This window comes from Aricia agestis, chromosome 21 (assembly GCF_905147365.1).
Source record: "Aricia agestis chromosome 21, ilAriAges1.1, whole genome shotgun sequence".
Classification (NCBI taxonomy): domain Eukaryota; kingdom Metazoa; phylum Arthropoda; class Insecta; order Lepidoptera; family Lycaenidae; genus Aricia; species Aricia agestis.
Genome location: NC_056426.1, coordinates 2,182,285 through 2,206,284, shown reverse-complemented (window position 1 = coordinate 2,206,284; position 24,000 = coordinate 2,182,285). Strand labels below are relative to the sequence as shown.

The following is a 24,000-nucleotide window of genomic DNA, read 5'->3' as shown; positions in this document are numbered from 1 at the left end:
TTGAAGTAATAGGTATATTTTGTCATCAAAAACGCTGGACTACTGTACTGAATTCAGGCATGTGTTTGTTTTTTTTATAACGCTATAATAATTGTTTATGATTATATTGTATTTTATGGATTTATACTTAAAAACATTTATGGTAATTTATGTTCAAACACTAAAATTGGGTTTTTGAATGAAATGTGTTAAATTGTTAGTTACCCAATTCATCCACTTATATCTTCCATTATAAATACTGCTAAGTCTTGTAGTACTAGATTATTCTCTTTCTGGCGTTAGCAATTTTAACATGGACTTCAAAAAGATTCTGTCAGCGGCCATCTTGGGTATAATAATGGCTGCCGGATTTGCACAGGCTGGGCCAAATCCTAAAAAAGTGAGTAAAAACATTATTAAGGCTGGAATTATATTATGCGTGCGCCCGAACGCGCGGTTTGGCGGCTAAACCGCGAGATCCCAGGCAATGGTATGCAAATGACAGCATGACAGCGCCGCTATTTAAATATCGTTACATACATTTTGCTTGTGAGCACGGCAGCCCTAAACTAAACGTTATAAACATTTATAAAGCCACGTTATAATGATATAGTGGTTTGTTAGCTCGCAGATTCCAAAAAAGTGTTTTTTTAATTTGTTTTAAATGTAGTTACTTATTTCACGCAAAAAAAATGAATTAATGATAGGCAGATTGTAGTTTTTGACCAAAATGGTGGCATAAGTTGAACTTGCTTCTCAAACATTGTATAAGGCCCAATTCACACCGGATCGGCAGCGGCCGGCAGCGGCGCGAAGAGCACTTTTAGTGTGAAATAATTTTAAACTTTATTTACATACTTATAACTACTAGTATCGCTTGAAAACTTCAAAAGTGCTCGAGGCGCCGCGGGCGGCCGCGCACGGTCGCGCGGCGCCGCGCGACCGTCGGCGGAAAGTGCTCGCGGCTTCCCGCGACCGCGCGCGTCGTCGCGAGGCGCCTCGGGGCGCCTCGAGGCGTCGCGAGGTGCCGCGAGCACTTTCCGCCGACGGACGCGCGGTGCACAGTGGATCGAAAATCGAGTATCATAGACATAAGAACTTGAATTTCCAGATGTCATTTTTTTGGGCTGAAATATAGTCTCCTAGTTGTTATTACATCATAAAATGTAAAAAGACGCAGCTACGTGTAATAATAAGGGAGTTACAATTTTTTTATGAAAGTAAAGAACACGGATCATTTAACAAAAAACCAATGGAATATGTCAAGTAGTTGCAGACAATTTAATTTAATTCAGTTGGAAGTTTTAAATTGTTACTGGGGACACTGGAAAAAGAGAGGGTTGATACATTATATCGCCATTATAATTTCTTTCTTCTTTCTATTTGAATTATGTTTTTAATTAACCAAAATAAAGTACCAATGGACAGTTTTTAATTAACCAAAATGAAGTACAAATGGTGCCGTAATACAAAATATGCCAAAATGTGAGTAATAATTAGTACTATAATAGTGTGTGAGGATATAACGGCCAACCATGCGATTGCAGAGATATTTTGCTCATTTTAATGTCGGCTCCATACTAAAATTTCTTTAAAAAATTATTACTCCCTTATTATTACACGTAGATGAGTCTTTTTACATTTTACTATGTAATAACAACTAGGAAAACATATTTCAGCCCAAAAAAATGACATCTGGAAATTCAAGTTCCTATGTCTATGAAACTCGATTTTCGATCCACTGTGCGGCGCTCTGAAGGTAGCGCGCGGCCGCCAGCGGCCGCGAGCGTCCACAAGCGACCGCCCGCGGCGACGCGAGCCGCCTCTGCCGGCCTCGCCGCGCCTCTCCGCGCCGCTGCCGGCCGCTGCCGATCAGGTGTGAATTGGCCCTTATTTTTCGCTCAAAATCTTCCCAATGTAAAAAAATATTAAAATAAAAAAATGTGTCTGGCACTCGGGAACAGCTGCCGGCGACCGTGCCGCAACCGTATATGCATGTGAAAAAGGCCTTAAGCTATTGCATAATAACTAGTCTACACGCATACGTCTAGTCGCACGCTCACAAAGCCGAAGTCTGTCGAACTGAAACGACATTAGACGAATATAAGGTATTTTTCGTTACAGAATTTCTTGCTTCGCGGTCACAGCTCACAGACATAAAAGCTATGAAATAGCTTAAAATTAAGATGAAAGGTGGGGTAAGAGCCATGCCATACAGTGCGGTGCAGCGGCGGTGCGGCGCCTGACCGGTGCCGCTCCGGTTTCCTACATATAAAAATGTATGGTATGGCACACGGCGCCGTCCGGTGGTCTCCGGCGCTGCACCGCACGCGCACCGGAATCGCAGACGGGGAGGGAATGTATGTATTGGTGGAGCTCGAGTCCGTCGCTGCTACAGCAGCTCTACCATGAGTTTAAAGCTATAGTATTTTTCGATACTCGATACTGACTACCGCAAATTTTTAGTATGGCAAATTTTACAGCGCCTCTAGCTGTTATTTGCGGAACTAAAATCGCCATACTAAATATTCACGTAGTCGGTATCGAGTATTGATAAATACTATAGCTTTAAACTCATGGTAGAGCTACTGCGGGGCTAAAATGGTCACATTTAGCAATTCCTCTCAATCAATTCAGCAAATGAATTGTCAAAACTGTCAAACTGACAAATGTCAAATCAGTACAAAAATACAGAAATTAATTGCAAGCAGAGTTGCATTTTGCGATTTTAGAAAAATGAATCATATTATGATTCATATCATGATTCTTCAAAGCGACCATTTTAGCCCCGCTGTACTGCAAAACGTTGCGACGCCGCACTCACCGTGTGGCCGGCAGTCCAGCGGTATGACCTCCGGTGCCGCGCCGCACCGCGTCGTGTGACATGGCTGTAAGAGTTATAAGCTTGTCTAATGTCTATCCATATCAGCTGTCTGTCTGTTACCTCTTCACGCCAAAACCGCTGAACCGATTTTGTTGTTTGGTATGTGGATACTTTGAGTCCTAGGAAAAGACATAGAATACTTTTTGTCTCAAAAAATAATATTTCCGCTTGATAAGCGAATTTTGGCGCAACGGAGTCGCGGGCCTCATACGAGGGCTGCCTCTTAAGTTTTGTCGTTTGGAATAAATACAGGCAATCTAATATATTATTACAATTTATTGTTTTTTTAAGAATTCTTCGCGATATTTAAAATGCTTTCTCATGCGTTCAAACCAGTTTTTAAAACATTTATTTCAGTCCGAAGTTGGGTAGTCAAAATGGCCGATTTTTACGCGTAAACAGCTTCTTCAGGTTAACCACAAAGACTTTGTTTAATTTTGTGGAACTTATTAAAATCCTTAGGGCTCAAGCCAGGGCTGCAAGGCGGATGCTCTAAAATTTCAACTTTTTGGGTTCACAAATACATCTTTGTTTGACCGCCGATGTGCGAACATGCGTTCTCATGGCCAGGAACATACGACGTCTTGAATCGTTTTTTTCGAAATTCGGTGATGACTTGTGGCAAACAAGCTGTGGTTTACTAGTCAGCGGGAACCGTTTTGCAATCTTCGGGTATAATTATAGTGGCGATGTGACCACCCTTTGTCACAGAGGAGGCGAATATTTTTTTAAGTGCTCTGTGAGTCCATGACTTTGGTCGATTTTGGCTCATTCTGGGAAGACCCAGACAGTAGACTGCTGCTTAGAATTTGGATCATAAGCATGTATCCAAAACTCGTCACTATTGAGCAAATTATAAACGTGCTTTGACTCTCCTTGGTTGAATCGCTGCAGAGTTTTGCGACAAAAACTAACACGGGCTGTTTTTGGTCGTCGCTAAGCAAACAAGGTATCGATATGGAGGACCATATCTAAGGATTATAGAACGCTGGTATTTAGAAGTTTAAAGTGGACACCCTAGCCTCAGTGACCAGCCACGTGATGGTCGTCCAAAAACCGTCGTAACGCAAGAGAATATTGAAGCCGTGCAGCAGCTAATCCTCGAAGACCGTCATGTGATATATCGCAAAATAGAGGCATCCATGGGCATTTCAGGGACCACTGTCCAAAAAATCTTGCACGAAAAACTTGGAGTAAAAGTGGTGATTTCTCATTAGATACCTTCAGATATCTAATGAGAACGTATTTAGTGATGCAGGAGCATCACTAAATACTGAAGTGATCTCCTCAAAATCAACTTCGTTAGTTGTAAAAAATTATCGCACGGAAATTTTCCTTTAACATTTCCATTTTTACAACCGACTTGTCACCTTTGAATAGACGATACAATAAGACTATTCGACCAATCTGAATAATTTCTTTTGTTTTTGAAATCCGAATACAAGGAGATTAAAATCCCATATGTTTGTTTTTTCAATGATCGCGGGAAGTTTACAAACGACAGAACTTAAAAGGCGGCCCTCGTCAGGTGCAGCGCAGACGACAGACTATCCGTGACGCACTTTTTAGTCCGTGGAAATAGAACGTATGCAATAATTATATTATGCAGTAACGCACACGTCTGCGCTGCGCGTCGTGTACAAGGAACACGTACACACACTAAAGTATTATCACTTATTTTTGTTACACACTGTATATTATTATGTTATTATATATCATTATAGTATTATGTTTGTAATAAGTAATAACATTTTATTTTCAGGGAGGCGTCTACCAATCAGTGTCAATTCGAGGGCGATAATTTTTGGAGTCATTTATGAAAATAATAAAAAAATCTTGTATTAAAATTGTTATACTTATTTTTAAATTTATTTATATATTTCATAGACCGTAAACGAACATTGTAATAAAAATAATTTATTAAAAACATGTTTGTTTTATTTACAATATCCTCAAGTACTAGCTTACGATTTATCATGTAAATAATATAATTTTAAAAAGATAAAACCGATTTCAAAATTCTACGCAAGTAATTAAGAATTAAAATTCCCTATCTCAAAAACGACTGAATTGATTTTGATGAATGCAGTATTCACTAAGTTGAACAATACATAGTAGTGAGCGCTGCGCAGTCGCGTCGCTTTCAAAACGCTCGCTAATCGCCAGTGTGATAAGGCACTAAGACTTAACCCCTACGCTACGCCGTCATTCTGTAAAATATCACTTAAAGGTCACACAGCAGACGACATGTCGTCTGCTGCCGCTTCATGTAGCCGGCTTCCAACCTGTACCTTTTAAGCTGCAGTGATTTATAGGTACCTACCATTCCGATCAACGCGACTGAAAAAAAAATCTGATAAAATGCCACTTTATGACCTATTTTGAAGTGAAAACTTCTTTAGCGGCGTTGAGCACTTTTGTGGGATGGGTGACTGTGAAACTCGCGTCAGATTCTCGTGCTGATCGAAAAACCATAAGACGGTTGGAGAGTAGTGTTGTAACATCGAAATCGATTAATCGAACAACCGATTGTTTTATATTGATTGTCGATATTTTTTAATCGATTGTAAGGGTTTCGATTAATTAAAAAAAACGATTTTTAAAAATCGATTTTCATAAAAAATGTATTGAAAAAAATAATGCACAACGTTAATAATCAAGTTTTCACTTCTGCCGGCACTCCCGGAGTGCAACACGTCTTTTTTTTAAAATCGTGAAATGCTTTGTGCATCCCCGGCGGATTGGAGCATCGGCCGGGATATATGGGACTCTCCGAGGAACTACCCACTAAAACCCCATGGTGCTCCTCCCCGTTTAAGCATAGTTGCGGGCACGATCAACCAACCACAGCTCTACCAACGGTAATCCGCGTCGTCCCACGGGGTGGCCTAGAAAAGCCCACAAGGAGGCCGCGATGTGCAAGAGCACCATGCGCGTGATGCTCTCTCTGGGACTCGGTGCAATGGGCGGCGGTATCCCCACCCCGAGTGCCACTTTATGACCTAGGCTAGGTTTAATTTGCTTTACGCTACTACAAAGCAGCGGCAGCCTGGATCGCTAGACCAATAATAGAAGAAAATGAAACCTAACCTAAGATCGGAAAGCTTACGCTTTGTTCAAACCTACGCGACCAAGCGACTGCGAAGCGGGAGCGTCAAGTTGCGTCAAATTGTCAAATGTGTGTTTTGATCATAAAGTTAATATACCTAGCGGAATAGAGCAACAATCTCGAGCTGTCAAACGAAACCGTAATTGGTTTCATCTGTGTGTAAAAATATGTGTACGTATACACTTACACAAGCATGATTGAACATGATTTCTATGAGATTAAATTGTCAACGTGCGGCACGTGCAAAAAAAGAGTGCTGCTGTCATGTATCACACGTCTCTTTTTATCACGCAGTGTTACTGATAGTGACATCTTTCTTGCTCAGGCCTTTGTTTCTCTATTCCGCTAGGTATATTAACTTTATGGTTTTCATTCAAAACACACATTTGACAACTTGACGCAACTTGACGCTCCCGCTTCGCAGTCGCGTGGTCGCGTAGGTTTGGCCTAAGCCTAATTCTGCAGCCACAGAAATAGAATCTTGATATATGTCTGTGGCTGCAGCTATAGCCTGTATAAAATATGTTGTGTTACGTTACGCTCAATGACTGAAAACGCTCAATGAGCGGAAAAATAGCTCACAAGTCACAACGCGTTGTGGTCACAGTGAATAGCGATGTCCACACTATGCAATTTCATCTTTAATTGTCGTCATCATCTTTTTATTCAACTTTCGTTTGGCATTTTCAATAATTGAATGCGTCAAAATCCACCCGCGTTGAAAAGAAAAGTGTCATAGCGTCGCGTCGTGGGCATGCCTCACGGGCGATGTTGACTGCGCTATAACGCATGCCCTTGATGAACAAAAAAAGGCACAGTGTGGACAAAGTATTTATGTTACTCTCTAAACCTTTATCAAAATTTAATTTCTTATGAAGCTAAATTAGCACACTTCAATTTAGTTTCACTGGAGCATAGACGTCGCATCTCCGATATTGTTTTTCTGCATAAATTAATTAACGGGAATTTAGACAGCACCCCACTTCGAAATAAGATCAATTTATTAGTTCCTCGACCGGGCAGCCGTACTCGAAATAGAAAAACCTTTGACATACCTGTACACCACACAAATTATGGACAAAACTCCCCGTTATACCGAATGTGTGCCTTATGCAATAAGACCTGCGGTGAAATCGATATTTTTGGTACTTCTGTCTCATTATTCAAAGATAATTTATATAAAATTGTAAGCAAAGATTAGGTAGAATTTAGCACCATTTTTGTAACTTAGATTTATTTTGCATGTAGTATTCACTTCAAGAAGGATGTACACTACGTTATGATACTTACTAACTTGTATTTAGAAATAAGTTGTAAATGTGTATTATCTAGTTTAGTGAATCAATAAAAAAAAAAGCTAAACATGGCTCTAATGAAAACGGTCACGACGCGTGCGGAAACCTAACTACGAATCCACATTTTCCTTTTATGAAATCAAAACCATTATTATTCGGCCGTTTTAAGAAATGAAAGTCGTTTTGCAGTAATACAATATTTGAGTTTATTAATTGTATCATAATTCATAGCAAGACAATAAAAAGTGTCGTATAAATACGACAGGAAGTCAGCAGAAATTATCATTCCACTTCTGTCACATCAAGATGCAGTTTAAAAGATTAATTCTGTCTATCATCTTGGGGCTCGTGCTAGCCGCAGGCATGGTGTCCACCAAGCCCGTTGAACAAACTGTATATAGTTATAGGTTAAATAATGTGAGTATTATCTATCCTCTTTATTACGCTGTGATACTACTATACTATTATTATTGTCTGTCTGTCTGTAACCACTTCACGCTCAATCACTAAAACAATTTTAATGGAGTATGAGGACCAGGTATAACAAAACTAAGCTATAATACTTTAGGGTTTGTATGTGTTCCTTACATTGAGATTACTGTGAAAGTAGCAGCGCTGAAAGAGCATATTTTTTGGGACTTATAATGGGCAAATGCCCGAGTGTCATGAATTTTCCCATACAAACAAGTTACTTTTTCAACGCTCACTTTCACAGTGAACTCAATACAGGGGACTCATACGTATACCCTAATTATCACTTAGTTTTGTTACACCCTGTAGCTATAGTAGATACTTTAGCTGACGGGAAAGTACACAGGTTTTTATCGTGGTTTATGTACGATTACTTGGGCGCGACGGGGTTGCGGGCAACTTTTGTTTGATTTTCCGGTTTTTTTTTTATGAAATAAGGGGGCACGCGAGCAAACGGGTAACCTGATGGAAAGCAATTTCCGTCACCCATGGACACTCGCAGCATCAGAAGAGCTGCAGGTGTGTTGCCAGCCTTTTAAGAGGGAATAGGGTAATAGGGGAGGGTAGGGATGGGAAGGGAAGGGAATTGGGGAGGGTAGGGAAGGGAATAGGGTAGGGGATTGGGCCTCCACTAAACTCACTCACTCGGCGAAACACCGCGCAAGCGCTGTTTCACGCCGGTTTTCTGTGAGAACGTGGTATTTATCCGGTCGAGCCGGCCCAATCGTGCCGAAGCATGGCTCTCCCACGTATAAAGGACGCTACAAGGATGATTTCATGGGGCATGAATGTAATGCCGCTGTTAATAAAATGACGTCCAAATTCTAACTTAAAAAAATGTACGAATGTAATAAACGAATTTTGGCGCAAAAGCAGTTACGGGCGTCATCTAGTAATAGAATAAAAGGAATTTTCGCGACATAGTAGGCTCAGCAGCAGGGCTAAAATGGTCACATTTAGCAATTCCTCTCAAACAATTCAGCAAGTGAATTGTCAAAACTGTCAAACTGACAAATGTCAAATCAGTACAAAAATACAGAAATGAATTGCAAGCAGAGTTGTATTTTGCGATTTTAGAACAATGAATCATATTATGATTCATATCATGATTCTTCAAAGCGACCATTTTAGCCCCGCAGGTCAATACGTCTGGGTCTCTGGGACTAACCATGTGCGGGTTTCCTCACGATGTTTTCCTTCAGCGCACGAGCGTCCATGCTTACTCAAGCATGGACGGATCCAGTTATAGATGTTATATTTAGAGAGAAACCTAAAAAATCTATTATAAAAAAAATACAATACAGTAAATAAGGATATCCTTCATTAAAAACTCTAGTCTAGTCTCAAGTCTAGTTCCGTACTTGTCATGGTAATTAACTTTTGTTTTTTTTTTCAGCTTCACAAAAACCACTAAAAGACTCCAAGGGCATGCTGGGTCAGTAACGCAATGAACTCATATCGCTGCATTTTAGGTTCAACATTCAACTGTATTGTTGTATAATAAACAATTGAATCGTGTATATGTTATTTCTTTTTCAAGACTCTAAAGGCGGCCACATACATCGAAAATCAAAAATATTTATTTCCAAATAGGTTAACAAAGTTAACTCTTTCAGAACGTCGTGTCTACACGTTGCCTACCACCGGTTCGGGAACTACCCCGCCGAGAAGAACCGGCGTAAGAAACTTGCACGGGGCCACCTTTTACCAAAAAGGTGGAAAATAACAAAGATAGTATAAACTAATTTACGTTAAGTATGTAAGTACTTATAGTAAGTAATAATATGGTACATTTATATAGAAGCGACCTATGGTCAGTCACCTTATTTTTCCCAAGGTGTGCTATTATTGAGAAAATCTGTTACCTTATAATAAGCCTTAGCACACAAACGATCTTTAACAACTTTTTTAAATTTATTAATTGGAAGATTTTATTGTATAGGCGTATACATTGACCTTTGAAAGATTTGCTTACTTTGCTCAGCCTGGTTATTGGTATATCTAGCTTGTGCTTATTCCTATCAGTTTACCTGATTCGGAAACCGTATCTTGAAAAATTCCGTACAACCACCACACACATTAGATTTTTTCCGTTCGGAATACCTACATTAGTCTTCGAGTAGTTTCAGTAGAGTGCACACGTTTAGAAGAAACATGTTAAGTGGTAACAGAGATTTTTTTGGTGAATATTTCGTTTCAATGGCAGGAGAAGTAACGTGTCAATATTATAACGAAAGAATATGTATAATGGTAGAGGTAATATAATAACGATTGACCAATGTTAATATTTTATAATCCGTAATTAACTAATAAATGTTAAAAGTTGTAATAACAATTAGTGGGTACAGAAATTAAAAATATAAATAGAAAACTTCCATGAATTTCTGTGTGGCATAATATTCTAACGTCTCCCAGTCAGTGTTAATTTCTTTACAAATTTGTTGCCAGGCAAGATCTTTCATATCCCTGTTATGATAATCTTCGTTACTTAAGGCGGCCACATACTTACATCAGTTTTCCTGATTCGGAAACCAAACAACAAAAAGTTTTCAATATTCCTCCAGCAGTATTTCCGGACCAACACGACCTGCAAACCTTCAAGAAGAGAGCATTCCTCTGAAAAGGCCGGCAACGCACCTGCAGCTCTTCTAATGGGCGATGGTAGTTTGCTTTTTGCCCCCTTATTTTATTAAAAAAAAAACATAAAAAAAACTATTTAGTAACAAGGAAGCAACTTGACGTCTGTGGCTCAGTTGGTGGCGCGTCGGTAGCGCAAGCCGGGGGTTGCGGGTTCGAATCCCGCCGAAGGAACAAAAATTTTTGTATAAGATAATATAATAAAAATCTTAATTATTATGTAAAATAATTAATAATATAAGAGTATTAAATATAATATTTCCGTTGTCTGGTACCCGTAACACAAGTCCTTCAGGTACTTAGCACGGGGCCAGACTGACGTGGTGTGAAGCGTAAATAGACTTACTTCTTTTTTCTTTCGAATCTCAGAAGTAATGTCAAATGTGTGCCTTACGCTCTGGAGTTAAGGACTTAAGGTTGAATTTGTTATGTTCAATTTTGTGGTACATTTAAGTCGCTTAGAACTTGAAGCATTTATTTTGAAACAAATTAAATAAGGACATAACGTGATGATATAATTATGGTGTTGTGGGGGCATATTGTATCCATAATATACAACCATGTGAGTTGTGACATTGGTGACCCTGACGTGGTAATGATGATGATAAATATAATTTGCATAGTAGCATATGCTTTCAGTTCTTAAAACAGCGCCTAAACCCCCAAACTTGTATCTATAAGGAATCCGGAGTTCTCTTAGTATCTTCGGAACCATAGTATACCTTGGTGCAAAATCTTGCGTTTTGGTAGCATAATATGCTTAGGATACTACTTATAAAATCAAAATCGCTATATGTTTCTATATAAATTTTGAGGAGTTCCTTCGATTACTCATGAATCCCATCATCAAATCACCACTTTTCTAAAAATGGGACCAAATTGGAGTAAATACTAATATAACAAAACAAAAATTTTGAAAATCGGTTCACAAACGGTGGAGTAATCGTTGAACATACAAAAAACCCACAGCTATACTATAAAACCTCCTCCTTTTTGGAAGTCGGTTAAAAATACACGTTTCTTGTATAAGACCTTGAGTGTGTTTCTATTTCTAGAAATTTTTTATGAAAGTAAATATATAACTAAGTATTTAGCGTAGAATAATAATAATTGGTGCCTGTATACGTTCTTCATATTGAGTAAGTTAAGGGCTCCCGCACAGAACTGTAAATTCGCATCGCATCGTATATGTTTGTGAATCGCATCGTAATGTCATTATGAATTTTTGTCGCAGATAACAATATAATTTGCGATTTAAGGTAAAAATCAGGTTTGTTAAATGGAAGACCCTTTTACATAATACATACTACCTATTTTATATTTGAATCGGTTTTTTAAGAAAGGGAACAAGTCAGGTATTTTCGCAAATGGAGAGTTTGCCAATTTTCCATTGTCTATGGCAAAACGGACGTAACTGTTATGAAACGGAACACGTCCGCCTATTGGTTCCAGACTTATATGGAATTAAAATCAAAATCAATTTATATAAAGTAACTAGCTGTCCCGGCAAACGTTGTTTTGCCATAAAATGATTTTCCCCGTTTTCCTGCTTTTCTCTTGAAGTTTTTTCTGATTTTTTTTCTATAAACCTCACGGAGCCCGAGACCTTTCCAACGAATGCAAAACCGTGGAAATCGGTTCGTGCGTTCTGGAGTTATAGCGTCAGGAAGGAAAACCCGACTTATTTTTATATACTCGTTTCTAACCTAGCCGTTTCACGGGCTGCCTCTCTTTGCTCTTGTGTTTGAGAAACACGAATTAAGGCCCTTCTTTGCTCCATACTAACGCGGCGCTGTTCTCGTGCAATTTCTCGTTCTCCATCAGATAATTGACTCGCGATATTCCGTTGCCCAATTGCATTACGGCGTCGCTGGGAAAGATTAGATCTTCTAGGACGCGGCATTGTTATTAAAATGTGCACTAGCATAAAACCACCAAATAATTATAATAACAGTGCCTGAACTTTCGAGACATAGACAATAGCTCAAAGAGTATATAACCACTACGTATGAATAGCTTATCAAGAAAAATCATAGACAACCTATAAAAAGACATTTACACTTTTGTTAACCTGTAGATTTTTTTCCTTATGGCCTGTTTCACCGCTTCCTGATAAGTGCCCGATAGGGTTATTTACAGATTTTCCATACTCCATCTGTCAAATTAAGTGGTGGATAGCCTTATCAGGAAGCGGTGAAACAGGCCCTTAATCTTTACCAACTGAGTTTTTATTCCCTAAATTCCGTTCCTTTCCGATGATTTTATGTTTTTACTGTAGAATAAATCTTAGGTATTATTTTCGGGAATTAAAAATTAAATTTCAAAAATTCATGTCTAAAACAAACAAATATAACAGTACCTGAAGTTTGTAGACATTTTACAAAAAATAAATTTCTGAACGCACACATGATGTCTTCAGACAAAAATAAAGTTGTGGCTGAAAGGTCTCAGCAACCAGGCTCCAAAAAAAAATAGTTGTTACACTATTTGACAGGATTGGACAACAAATGTTTGACATGTAATAAACAAATCAGCATCTATTGAAATGATTAACATTCATTACACATAATTATCGAGTTTTCATTGTTTTTAATATGTATTCTGCTATTCGGGACGGAAACAAATCCAACAAATCAAAAACCATGGCAATCGGTCCAGCCGTTCTCGAGTTATAAGTGTTGTAACAAACACGACTTTCTTTTATATATATAGATGAAACCGAACAAGTCACTGAGTTATTCCGTTTCTTAAGGCGACGCCTTGATAATTTGGCTGTAGCGATATCGATTTTTCTCAGCAATCACTAAAACTAAGAAATTAAAGTTCATTGTCAGTATTCATCATGTCTTTGTTTTTGAATTATCCTTGGCATAACACGATTTACCAACTTTTATAACACAAAATAATCAATCAAAAATACCTGAGTCGACGCCCCCACCGAATAATCGGACAATCGTAAAAATGAAAATGTTCAGGAGAGCCGAAAAACTGATTTTTGTTAATAACTCCGTCAAAAAAAAGCATCACAGACTTTTTATATCTTAAATGAAAGCTAATTTTTTGCCTATCTTGCTATCTTAACAATATTTAATTACCACCGAAGGTTTTTTTTTAAATAAAGCAAAACGCAACTTATCGTTCTGGAGTAGGCCAAGCTCTAATCATTATTGTCTATTGCATGATTATTCGGGAAATTTTGTGTTTCGACTGCAATAAAATGCACATATAATATCTCATTGCAATATTATTCGGGGAAATTTTTTGGGATACGAATATTGGTAAACACCTATTACTTTACTTTTCGGTGATTAAAAAATATTGTACACTATACTTATACACAAACTTTATAATTATAGGCATTGTCGTGTATTCCAATCATTATCTACTATAGGTAAAATAAAAATAATAAGTATTTTTGTTTTAATACATTCATTATTTGATGATATAAATGACATTCTTGCAATCAAAACAGCTCTAGGTTCAAAAAAATACACTCTGGAGACTGGCTCTATCATTTTATTAGTACTTATAATCATTGCAGTTAATTATGTTAATCATAACCCTCATTGACATCAGAGTTAGTGTCACAATAATCAATATCATATTGTGTTCTAATAAAATGAATGATAATGGCAGGAAATTGCTTTAAAAAGTCCTCCGAGAGCATCATAGGCTTTTCTTATATGACGGTGCTTTAATCGTCGACTTCTATCTACATCGTAATACAGTTCAATGTAATCAGGATCAAAACTATGTTAAAAACTTCTCAAGTTACAATACAATACAATATTCACACAACACACTATAACAGCACATCTTTTAGTAGCTAGCAATCGTATTCCTAATTAAATACTGAATTGGGTCCCATTAGGACCTGCAGGACAACTTCCACGAATAATTATTGACTGTCTGATAGCTGCTTGCAGGCGTGAAACTGTAACAAATGCTGTCGTGACAGTTTTAAGCACTTCTTAGGAGTCTTTGCGAAAGAAGAAAATATCTAAATACGTTCTCATTTATTTGTAACAGATCTCGCTGCTTATCGGTCACGATTAGTTTATTTTGTAGCAAGTATTGCCCAATGCCCAAACATCCTTGTTTGTAAGAAAACCCGCATATGGATTACAAAAATCGAAACAGAATATGATTATATATCCTGAAAACTGAAAAAGACTGATTCCTACAATAACCGTAAAGTATAAAATAAAAATATGAGCAATGTACATAATTTAACGAATGTTTGGAAGAAAAAGGACTTTACCATTTGATGTCTTACAAAACGTCTGCTGGTCGTTCTTACGTCTATGACGACTTAAGACATCCATATTCCTGACTTTTTGGTCCTGTGTAAACCTCTGCGATGACTGATCTGATGCTGGTTTGAGGCTGGAGGCTGGAGGTGAGTGGACTGAGATGATCACCGCGATATGATGGTCGTCCGACTCAGATTCTACAAGTTGTCCAAAATAAAACCCAAACAATATGCCTTTATGCCCCAAAGGTGCACCGAAGAAGGTTACCACATCAGAGAGAAGGAGAAAATTTCTGTTGTGGTATGACACAGAGGGGGCCTTCGACAATGCTTGGTAAGCTGTAAAGGTTCGGTTAGCTGAAATTAGGTGTCTGGGAAACCTGAGGCGGGTGATCAGCGGCTACCTGAGTGGAAGGAGTGTGAAAGTGAGATGTGCAGGAGTGGAAGTGTGCAGTAGGCAGCAATGTATTTGCAAGACCTTTGTGAGGGCTCACGTCGTTTTTCTGCGTGGTAATAATCTTTAATGGAGTTTTTTTTTTAATAGTAAACAAACCTTGACTGACCGATGATAATACATCTACATATAAATAAAAATTACTATGTTAAAGCACAAATCAATAGACGTGATAGTTTTTCCGTAAAGTGTACCACAAAATGTACAGGTAGTGGGATATACTAGGGCTCGCTTCGCTCGCCCTGGTAAATAATAATATGTTTGTTTCAATTATTAATCATTATTGAGAGCAACAATTTAACTTTACTTTGTATTTAATTAACATGACAAAGCAAATAAAAAAAAAAAAAAAAAAAAAAAAAAAAGACTTACTCTAGTGATCGGCGATGAGGAACCCTAACTACGAATCCGTGAGGCTATTGTTTTTAAAACACACATTTTCCTTTTGTGAATTCTAAACCAAAAACGATTAAATTCGGCCGTTTTAAAAATAAAAGTTATTTTTGCTTCATATCATATTTCAGTTTATTATATTTTAATTGTATCATAACGAGACAGTAAAATGTGTCATATTATAAATACGGCAGGAAGTTAGCAGCAAGTATCATTCCATTTCTGTCACATCAAGATGCAGCTTAGAAGAATTCTGTCTGTCATTTTGGGGCTTGTGCTAGCCGCAGGCACGGTGGACGCTGGTATGGGTCCTTTTAATAAAGTGAGTGCTCCATACTAATATTATGAACTATGATTGTATGTCTATCTGTTGCTTTTTCACGGTTAATCACTAAGGGATCAGACCGCAACGCAACGCGTAGAAGCATTTTTTTTATGAAATAAGGGGGCAAACGAAGAAACGGGTCACCTGATGGAAAGCAACTTCCGTCGCCCATGAACGACGTAGGGAAGGGAATAGGGTAGGGGATAGGGCCTTCGGTAAACTCACTCACTCGGCGAAACACAGCGCAAACGCTGTTTCACGCCGGTTTTCTGTAACGTGGTATTTCTCCGGTCGAGCCGGCCCATTCGTGCCGAAGCATGGCTCTCCTACGTGAAAATTTGTCTTGCATTTCCAAATTTGTATGGATTTGACAGATTTGCAAGACGCCTCACGCAATTGAAATCTGTCAATAATTCAGCACAAATTCAGAAATGCATCTACGTGTCGCGGTCCGAATTGACCCTAAAACTTTTAATGGAGTTTGTAAGAATACAAGGTGTTACAAAACTAACTAATAATACTTTAGGGTTTGTATGATTATTGTGTTCCTTATATTGAGTTTACTCGAGGGACTCATATACACCCTAAAGTATCACTTAGTACTTTTCGTGATTAATTGAAAATGGTACCATATTATGGTAGGGTGAACAATGAACATGACTATTGACTAGTGATTGGACAGTACTAGTCATTGGACAGAGCGCAAAAACACTATATTTAATAAGGTCGCTTTAAAAACTACCTTTTTTCTTAAAAATCAGGCGTTCTATCACTTTAAAAACAGGCAGTTTTTAAAACAATCTTAATAAATATTTTGTGTTTATACTCTGTCCAGTGACTGTTACTGTCCAATGTACTAGTCATTTACCCTACTTAACTTTTGTTTTTTTTTCAGCCTCACAAAGTTGTATACACCACTAAATGACTCTAAGGGGCATGCTGTCTGATGTGTCAGCAACGCAATAGACCTAGGCGGAAACGTCACCACGCTACATTTTAGGTTCAGCATTTAACTGTATTGTTGTATAATAAACAGTTGAATCACATTTGTTATTTTGTTTCCAACACTCTGAATCCTGTATGTTTAATGGGCATAATAATACAGGAGGTTCCGGGGACGACTTCCGAACACGTCGCGCTCCACGTCGCAGACAATACGTGTTTAGTGTTAGTGTTAGTTTTAGTATAATTGTATGTATGTTAGTCTATAAGGTATATAATATGGGTCAAAATGCCTGAATTAAATAAATAAATAAAATAAAATAAATAATCTTGGAACAACCGTTCTCAAATGGGATCACTGATCAGCAAAGGCCTTGTAGCGGCTCCGCGAGCGATAGCCGATAGGTACATAAATTGTTTTTATAAATGACAGATCATTTGAGGACAAACTATTTTTTTGGGGGTCCGTAAATAAACTTTGCCAAACTTCAGCGCGGTGTTAGTGTGCGTGCGACTAGACGTACGGTATGCGAATTTTAATTACATAAGTTAATTAAAATGCTATGCACGGCGGCGGTCCCCAAGTGCCACACGTATGTTATTCAGGGGCAGCGCAGACGACAGTCTATCCGTGACGCACTTTTTAGTCCGTGGAAATAGAAATATTACAACGAGCTTTTGCCCGCGGCTTCGCTCGCGTTAAGAAGTGTTATTATATATACAAACTTTCATCCCCTATTTGAACCCCTTGGGGTTAGAATGTATCAAAATCCTTTCTTGGAGGATGCTTACGTCATAACATCTACCTGCGTGCCAAATTTCAGCCCGATCCGTCCAGTGGTTTGGGCTGTGCGTTGATAGACCACTATGTCAACCAGTCAGTCAGTCACCTTTGAGTTTTATATATATAGATTGCATACGTTCTATTTCCACGGACTAAAAAGTGCGTCACGGATAGTCTGTCGTCTGCGTCAGGTTGAGGAATATTGAACAGGTAATATTAATATTTCGTAGCAATACTTTTACACGTTTACTACACCAGCAATGATAATGTTTATGGGTTTATGCTGACCATAAACAAGAGTTTTTCATTAAATATCACCATGATAACAGTTTATATGTCAGGTGAACCTGGTGATAGGGAAAAATCATCATCATCGCCTTTTTTCATGGAGAAATGCTTTACGCATACCCGGCGATTGGGGATATCGGCCGGGGTATGTGGGACTCCACTCTAGTCTCCACCCAGTAAAACCCCATGGTGCTCCACTCCTCGCTTAAGGCGAAGTTGCAGGTATGATAGAACCTACCGCAAATCATCATAAGGATTCAGGCCTAGTATATTATGATAAAGATGCTTCTTAAAACCATACAATTCAGAGCCTCTTCTTAACTTTACTATCAGCTCAGGTTGCTGACTGCAGAGCTTACATTCTTTATAGTCAGGGAGCCCTAGAACATTTTTTTTATTACTATATATATAACAAGCAAATTTTTTGTTATTAGCTTTATTTTGATAAGACAAACAACTTTTTTATCTGCGAAAAATCTTGAAAGTGGTAGCTAACAGAGATAGAAAGAATTTCATACTTTGATTCGATGGTCCTAAAATATGGATTGTTCTATTTGTAGGACAATGTAACTCTTAATACATGTAGTATATAAGAATAAATCAAGATGGCCGCTTAGGTACTTGGGTAGTTGGCGTGGGAGTGGTCGCTCGACTTCGGTCGGATGATCACTTCTACACCAGCCGTCACCAGAGTACTAGTGTCCAGTTATACGTTATTTCTGTGTTTAATTCACTGGCCCAGACATTGTACATACTGTACAATACATATCAGCTGTTATCACCTGGGATAGAACCTGCACCGTCTCGAGTGTTAGGGTGAAGCCAAACGAACGTAATTTGTGAGTTGTGAGTCGCAGAATTTCGGCTGGCAGAAATTCTGCTGCATTCAGTTTCATACAAAAGTCCTGTTTGATTCAGACGAGCGTAATTTTGTGAGTCATGATTTGTATGAAAAGATATTTACGCGGCAGAAATTCTGCGGCTCACGAGTCACAAATTACGCTTGTTTAGCTACACTCTTAATCGAAGGTCTACCCACTAGGCCACAAACTCCCACGTACGATTTGCATAATAATATTATATTTGATATTATATTATCAACCTTTTCAATCGGAAACCAACCAATGACTGATTGCTAACCTAACCGAAATCATAACATAAGGAAAGGGTTTTTCCTTGGCGCGCCCTTATTGATAAGAGCTAAGGTTACAAGCACTTGACCTACTCTTATGTTATTGAATAGCTTATTTAATCTAAAGAACATGACTGCATGGACGACCTCTGCGGCTCAGTTGGTAGCTCAAGCCGGGGGTCGCGAGTTCGAATCCCGCCGACGGAACAAAAAGTTTTCAAAATTCATGGATGTGTATTAATTCATGAAGCCCTAAGCGGCCGCATCCAGCCGCTATAACAATAGATAAGCTATTGTGTCTCGTTATTCCACGATCGATGGGTTAAATATGTGTATCATATAATAAACAAAATCTTAATACGGGGGAGAGCCATGCTTCGGCACGAATGGGCCGGCTCGACCGGAGAAATACCACGTTCTCACAGAAAACTGGCGTGAAACAGCGCTTGCGCCTCCCTTCCCTTCCCATCCTTACCCTCCACTATTACCCTATTCCCTCTTAAAAGGCCGGCAACGCACCTGCAGCTCTTCTGATGCTGTGAGTGTCCATGGGCGACGGAAGTTGCTTTCCATCAGGTGACCCGTTTGCTCGTTTGCCCCCTTCTTTCATAAAAAAATTAAATATATATATAATGTATAGTATAAAAGTATTAAATATATTTCCGTTGTCTGAGTACCTGTAACACAAGTCCTTCAGGTACTTACCACGGGGCCAGACTGACGTGGTGTGAAGCGTCCATAGATATTATTATATATTATTCCTCAACACGTATTTTTTGTGGGATGATACTCAAAATACTTAATAGCTTCAAGTTAAAATAGTGACATTCACTTATGTAGCTTGCCATACTATGTACACATTTGGATCGGAATGAATTGAACGTATACGACGTACAATTTACCGAGAGTATACGGGTTCCGTACTCTACCGATATTGTGGACAATAGGGACGGGACGATATCGATGAAATATTAAGCGGCTGGACAGTTTGACAGATTGAATAGACAGTGTTATGTTAGTTATTGCTATCGATAAGCCATTTATTTAGCGTCAATTTCTACAGAATTATGTAGATTGTTTACCAATATAGTCAAAATGAGGAGACAAGGCACAAGAGGGCATTGACCTTACTAGTCTAGGAGCGATGTGCAAATTGCTTACTTAATTTTGTTGTTGCTGTAAACCCATTTTATATTTATCATAACATTAATACCCCTCGATAAGTAGTATAATTATAATAGTCTTTAACACTTTATGAGTTTAATAGAAACATTTGAACCGAGTATACAAAATACGAAATCTTTCGACTAGTAACGTGACAATGTCAGTCTAACTGCCGCACTCAGAGTGGAATATTAATTACTTAATTGTAATTAATTCAAAATTTTGACATAAGCCCCATACATTATCTGTCAAACTCTTCATTAAATTGAAGGTGGGAGAGCCATGCTTCGGCACGAATGGGCCGGCTCGACCGGATAAATACCACGTTCTCACAGAAAACCGGCGTGAAACAGCGCTTGCGCTGTGTTTCGCCGATTGAGTGAGTTTACCGGAGGCCCAATCCCGTAACCCCTACCCTATTCCCTTCCCTACCCTCAACTATTCCCTTCCCTTCCCTTCCCTACCCTCCCCTATTACCCTATTCCCTCTTAAAAGGTCGGCAACGCACTTGCAGCTCTTCTGATGCTGCGAGTGTCCATGGGCGACGGAAGTTGCTTTCCATCAGGTGACCCGTTTGCTCGTTTGCCCCCTTATTTCATAAAAAAAAAAAGTTTAATCGTAATTAAATGGCTCTGAGTACGGCGGTAAGTATCTAAATACACTAGGCCCTTCGGGCCGCAATGTATTTTATATTAACGATTACACACTTACGTCGCGTTCCGTCCGTATATTGTATGCGTTTGACATTGCGGGCGTAATCACTAATCATGCATAATTTACGCCGCGTAACTTCTGCCTAGTGTGTTTAGACACTTAGTTGCGAAGGAAGCTATGAAAAAAAGACGTCAACTTTTTGACAGTGGGTCAATGACCGCTACCGCCTCGATGCAGGGCCCGTACCATGAAACGGTTTTGAGATTCAAACAATCGTACGAGAATGTTGCGTCCTACTCTTACAAACGTGAAATGACGTTGTTAGAGCAGGACGCGGCATTCTCGTCCGATTGTTTGAGTCTCAAAACGGTTTCGTAGTAGACCTACAGCTTTGCACAAAAGTCCTTCTTACCATACAATAATTATTTTTCTTTACCTTCACAAGACAAGATAATCTATACTAATATTATAAATGCGAAAGTGTGTCTGTCTGTCTGTCTGTTACCTCTTCACGCTCGAACCGCTGAACCGATTTTGCTGAAATTTGGCATGGAGATACTTTGAATCACGAGAAAGAACATACGATGCTTTCTATCCCGAAAAAATGTACGGTTCCCACGCGATAAACGAATTTTGGCGCAACAGAGTTGCGTGCATCATCTAGTATCTTGATAAAATCTCATTACTCGATGTCTTCATTCACATAATTATCTCCACCTTAATGTTGTCTACTTTCTTTTCTTCACAAGACATCTTTTAAAGATAAGATATCTTTTATCTGTCGATATCTGTACAGCGCATCACTATAAGCCGCATTTGCGTTCGCCATCTGTATGATAATCTTTTAGTTCTGAACGTTTAGCTTTTCAACAATATTACTATAATAAGATAGAGGGAAATGCGTGAAAATTTTATTGCTAGAACCCAGTAGAGTTTTTCGAAGGAAAATTGTGAAAAAAACGTGTAAAAAATTCAGTTGATAAAAAGAAGACCTAGAAATTATTTACGTAGTAATAGTAACTAAAATATAATATCAGTCGTTATTTAATATTAATAATTGACCTAAAAACCTACGTCGTCGATCGCCGTTACAATTAAAAAATTTGGTAATAGTACAAAAAATTATTAGGGATGGTCCAAAACGCTACGCGTAATAAAATCGTACAATTACACACATAAATCAAATTTTAATAGACATATTTAATTATTACTTATTACAAATAATAAAATATAGTAATTACATGTCCATCATCGTAGAACTATATGCTTGATGATAAATTATTATTGATAATTAAACATTTTTATGGCGAAACAAAAGAAACTAAAAATCTGAAAAAATAAGTAAATATTCAAAATAATTTATTATTTCAACGAAATTGTTGCCCAACTCAAATATACCAATATACCATAACATCTTTTTCATATTTTATCACGTTTTTACGACGTTTCAGTCACTTTGAAATAACCGTAGTCACGGTATAACAAAGTTAACGTTAGGAACGTACAAAAAAAAACATTTTTTTTAATAATTTTAACTTTTACAATAAAAGTTAAGCTCATTATTGGTTTCAAGATCCACATCCATACAGACGGATTTATACAGCTAATATTATCAAACCTGTTATACAAGGTGCAACAAAACATAGTGATAATAATTTAGTGTGTGTATGTGTTCCTTATATTTAAGAGTTCACTGTAAAAGTAGCAGCGCTGAAAGAGCGGCTTTTTTAACTTTTGCATGAGAAAATTAATCGCGCTGGGGCGCTTGCCCTTACAAATCACATTTTTTTTCTTTCAGCGCTGCTACTTTCACAGCAAACTCTACATAGGAGACCCATACACACCCTAAAGTATTATCAATAAATACATTCTGTATATTTAAAATTAGTTGGTGTGCAGACATTTTGTGTACAATAATACTATGATAATATACTGCTTATTTGTAGAGGTTTTGGCAGAAAATATTTTTGTCACGTCACAAGAAAATCCCGCTCCTACATGTGAGGAATTTTCACTTTGAGTTACATTTTTTTTCCTTACGACACGAAATATCAGATATTTGTGTCATGATTTACATAAAAAATATTTAAATGCTATTCATTTATTCATTTTGATAATAAAAGAAAATCTCTACAATAATATTATGGGAAAAACTTACCATGTCATCATAAAAAGGCATTAGGATGGTTAAAATCCTCTTCACATAGAAGTAACATAACGTCCAGTTTAGATTGGTCCCTCCACATCCCTCATCATCATCGACCTCGGTTTCACCTATCTTGGACACACTGCACACACTTACACTTTACATTCGAAAATAAAGCGATTTTTTTATTGTTGTCCTCGAAAATAAACAAAAAAAATAATTTTACTCGAAAATACGTATAAAAGAAATAATAAAGTTCAAAATACGATACGGTTTTATTGTTCAAAAAGTACAGAATACGATACGATTTTATTGTCCAAAAAGTTCGAATTTAAAATAAAAAACAACAAATAAAAATGAAATGAAAATAAAACAAAATACGATTTTCAAATAAAAATAAAACGTTCTCGAATTATTCGTCCATCGAATTGAATTTTTGAATTTGTTCGATATTCTCTCGTCGTTCGAAACTCAAAGTTCGTTCCAGACGGGAGCGTGTTGCCCGGTTCCCGATAGCGACGAGACTGAGCGATAAGCCGAGTTTATCTCGACATCGAGATACACAATTGAATTATACGACTGACGAATACTTTTTATTATGTTTGATTTAAGAATTTGGGGCCCTATAAAATAGCCTTCTATTTTTAAATTCAATTTTGTCACTCTATGTATCGACAAAACTATTTAATAAAAAAAAATAGTTCGTATAAGCTATATTGATAATAAATAAATAAAGGGAAATTTTCAGGATGTAAAAAATCCAACGCATCATTTATTTATTTTCATAGGATTTTGAAAATGCAAATAAAAGTTTATAGGTACGGCTTGTGAAATGTGGCCGATAAAAAATTGAGTATTTTTATACTTAAATCTTAATATAAACACGTAAGTATCAGAAATTATAGACGAATTTAGTAGAAATTATTGTATCAACGCTCAATGTGCCCAAAAAATTGTGTTTTTATGTTGTTTCAGGCCATTTCGACATTACGAATAATCCCCAATCAGCACCAAAAAATAATTTCGATAAGGGATCGACTAACCCTAAAGTGTCGATTTTATAATTCATTTTTATACTTGAAAATAAGCCC

General features: G+C 37.7%; 1 protein-coding gene across 1 annotated transcript in view; it reads right to left on the bottom strand.

Moving 5' to 3' along the window:
• The window catches only part of LOC121737788 (neuropeptide F receptor), a 103,727-nt gene extending 80,634 nt beyond the window's left edge, over nt 1-23,093 (bottom strand). The window contains exon 1 of the mRNA XM_042129486.1: nt 22,922-23,093. Within this exon, the coding sequence (XP_041985420.1) occupies nt 22,922-22,942 (21 nt within the window). The 5' untranslated portion in view covers nt 22,943-23,093. The remainder of the gene's footprint in view (nt 1-22,921) is intronic.
• Between the last annotated feature and the right edge of the window lie 907 nt (nt 23,094-24,000).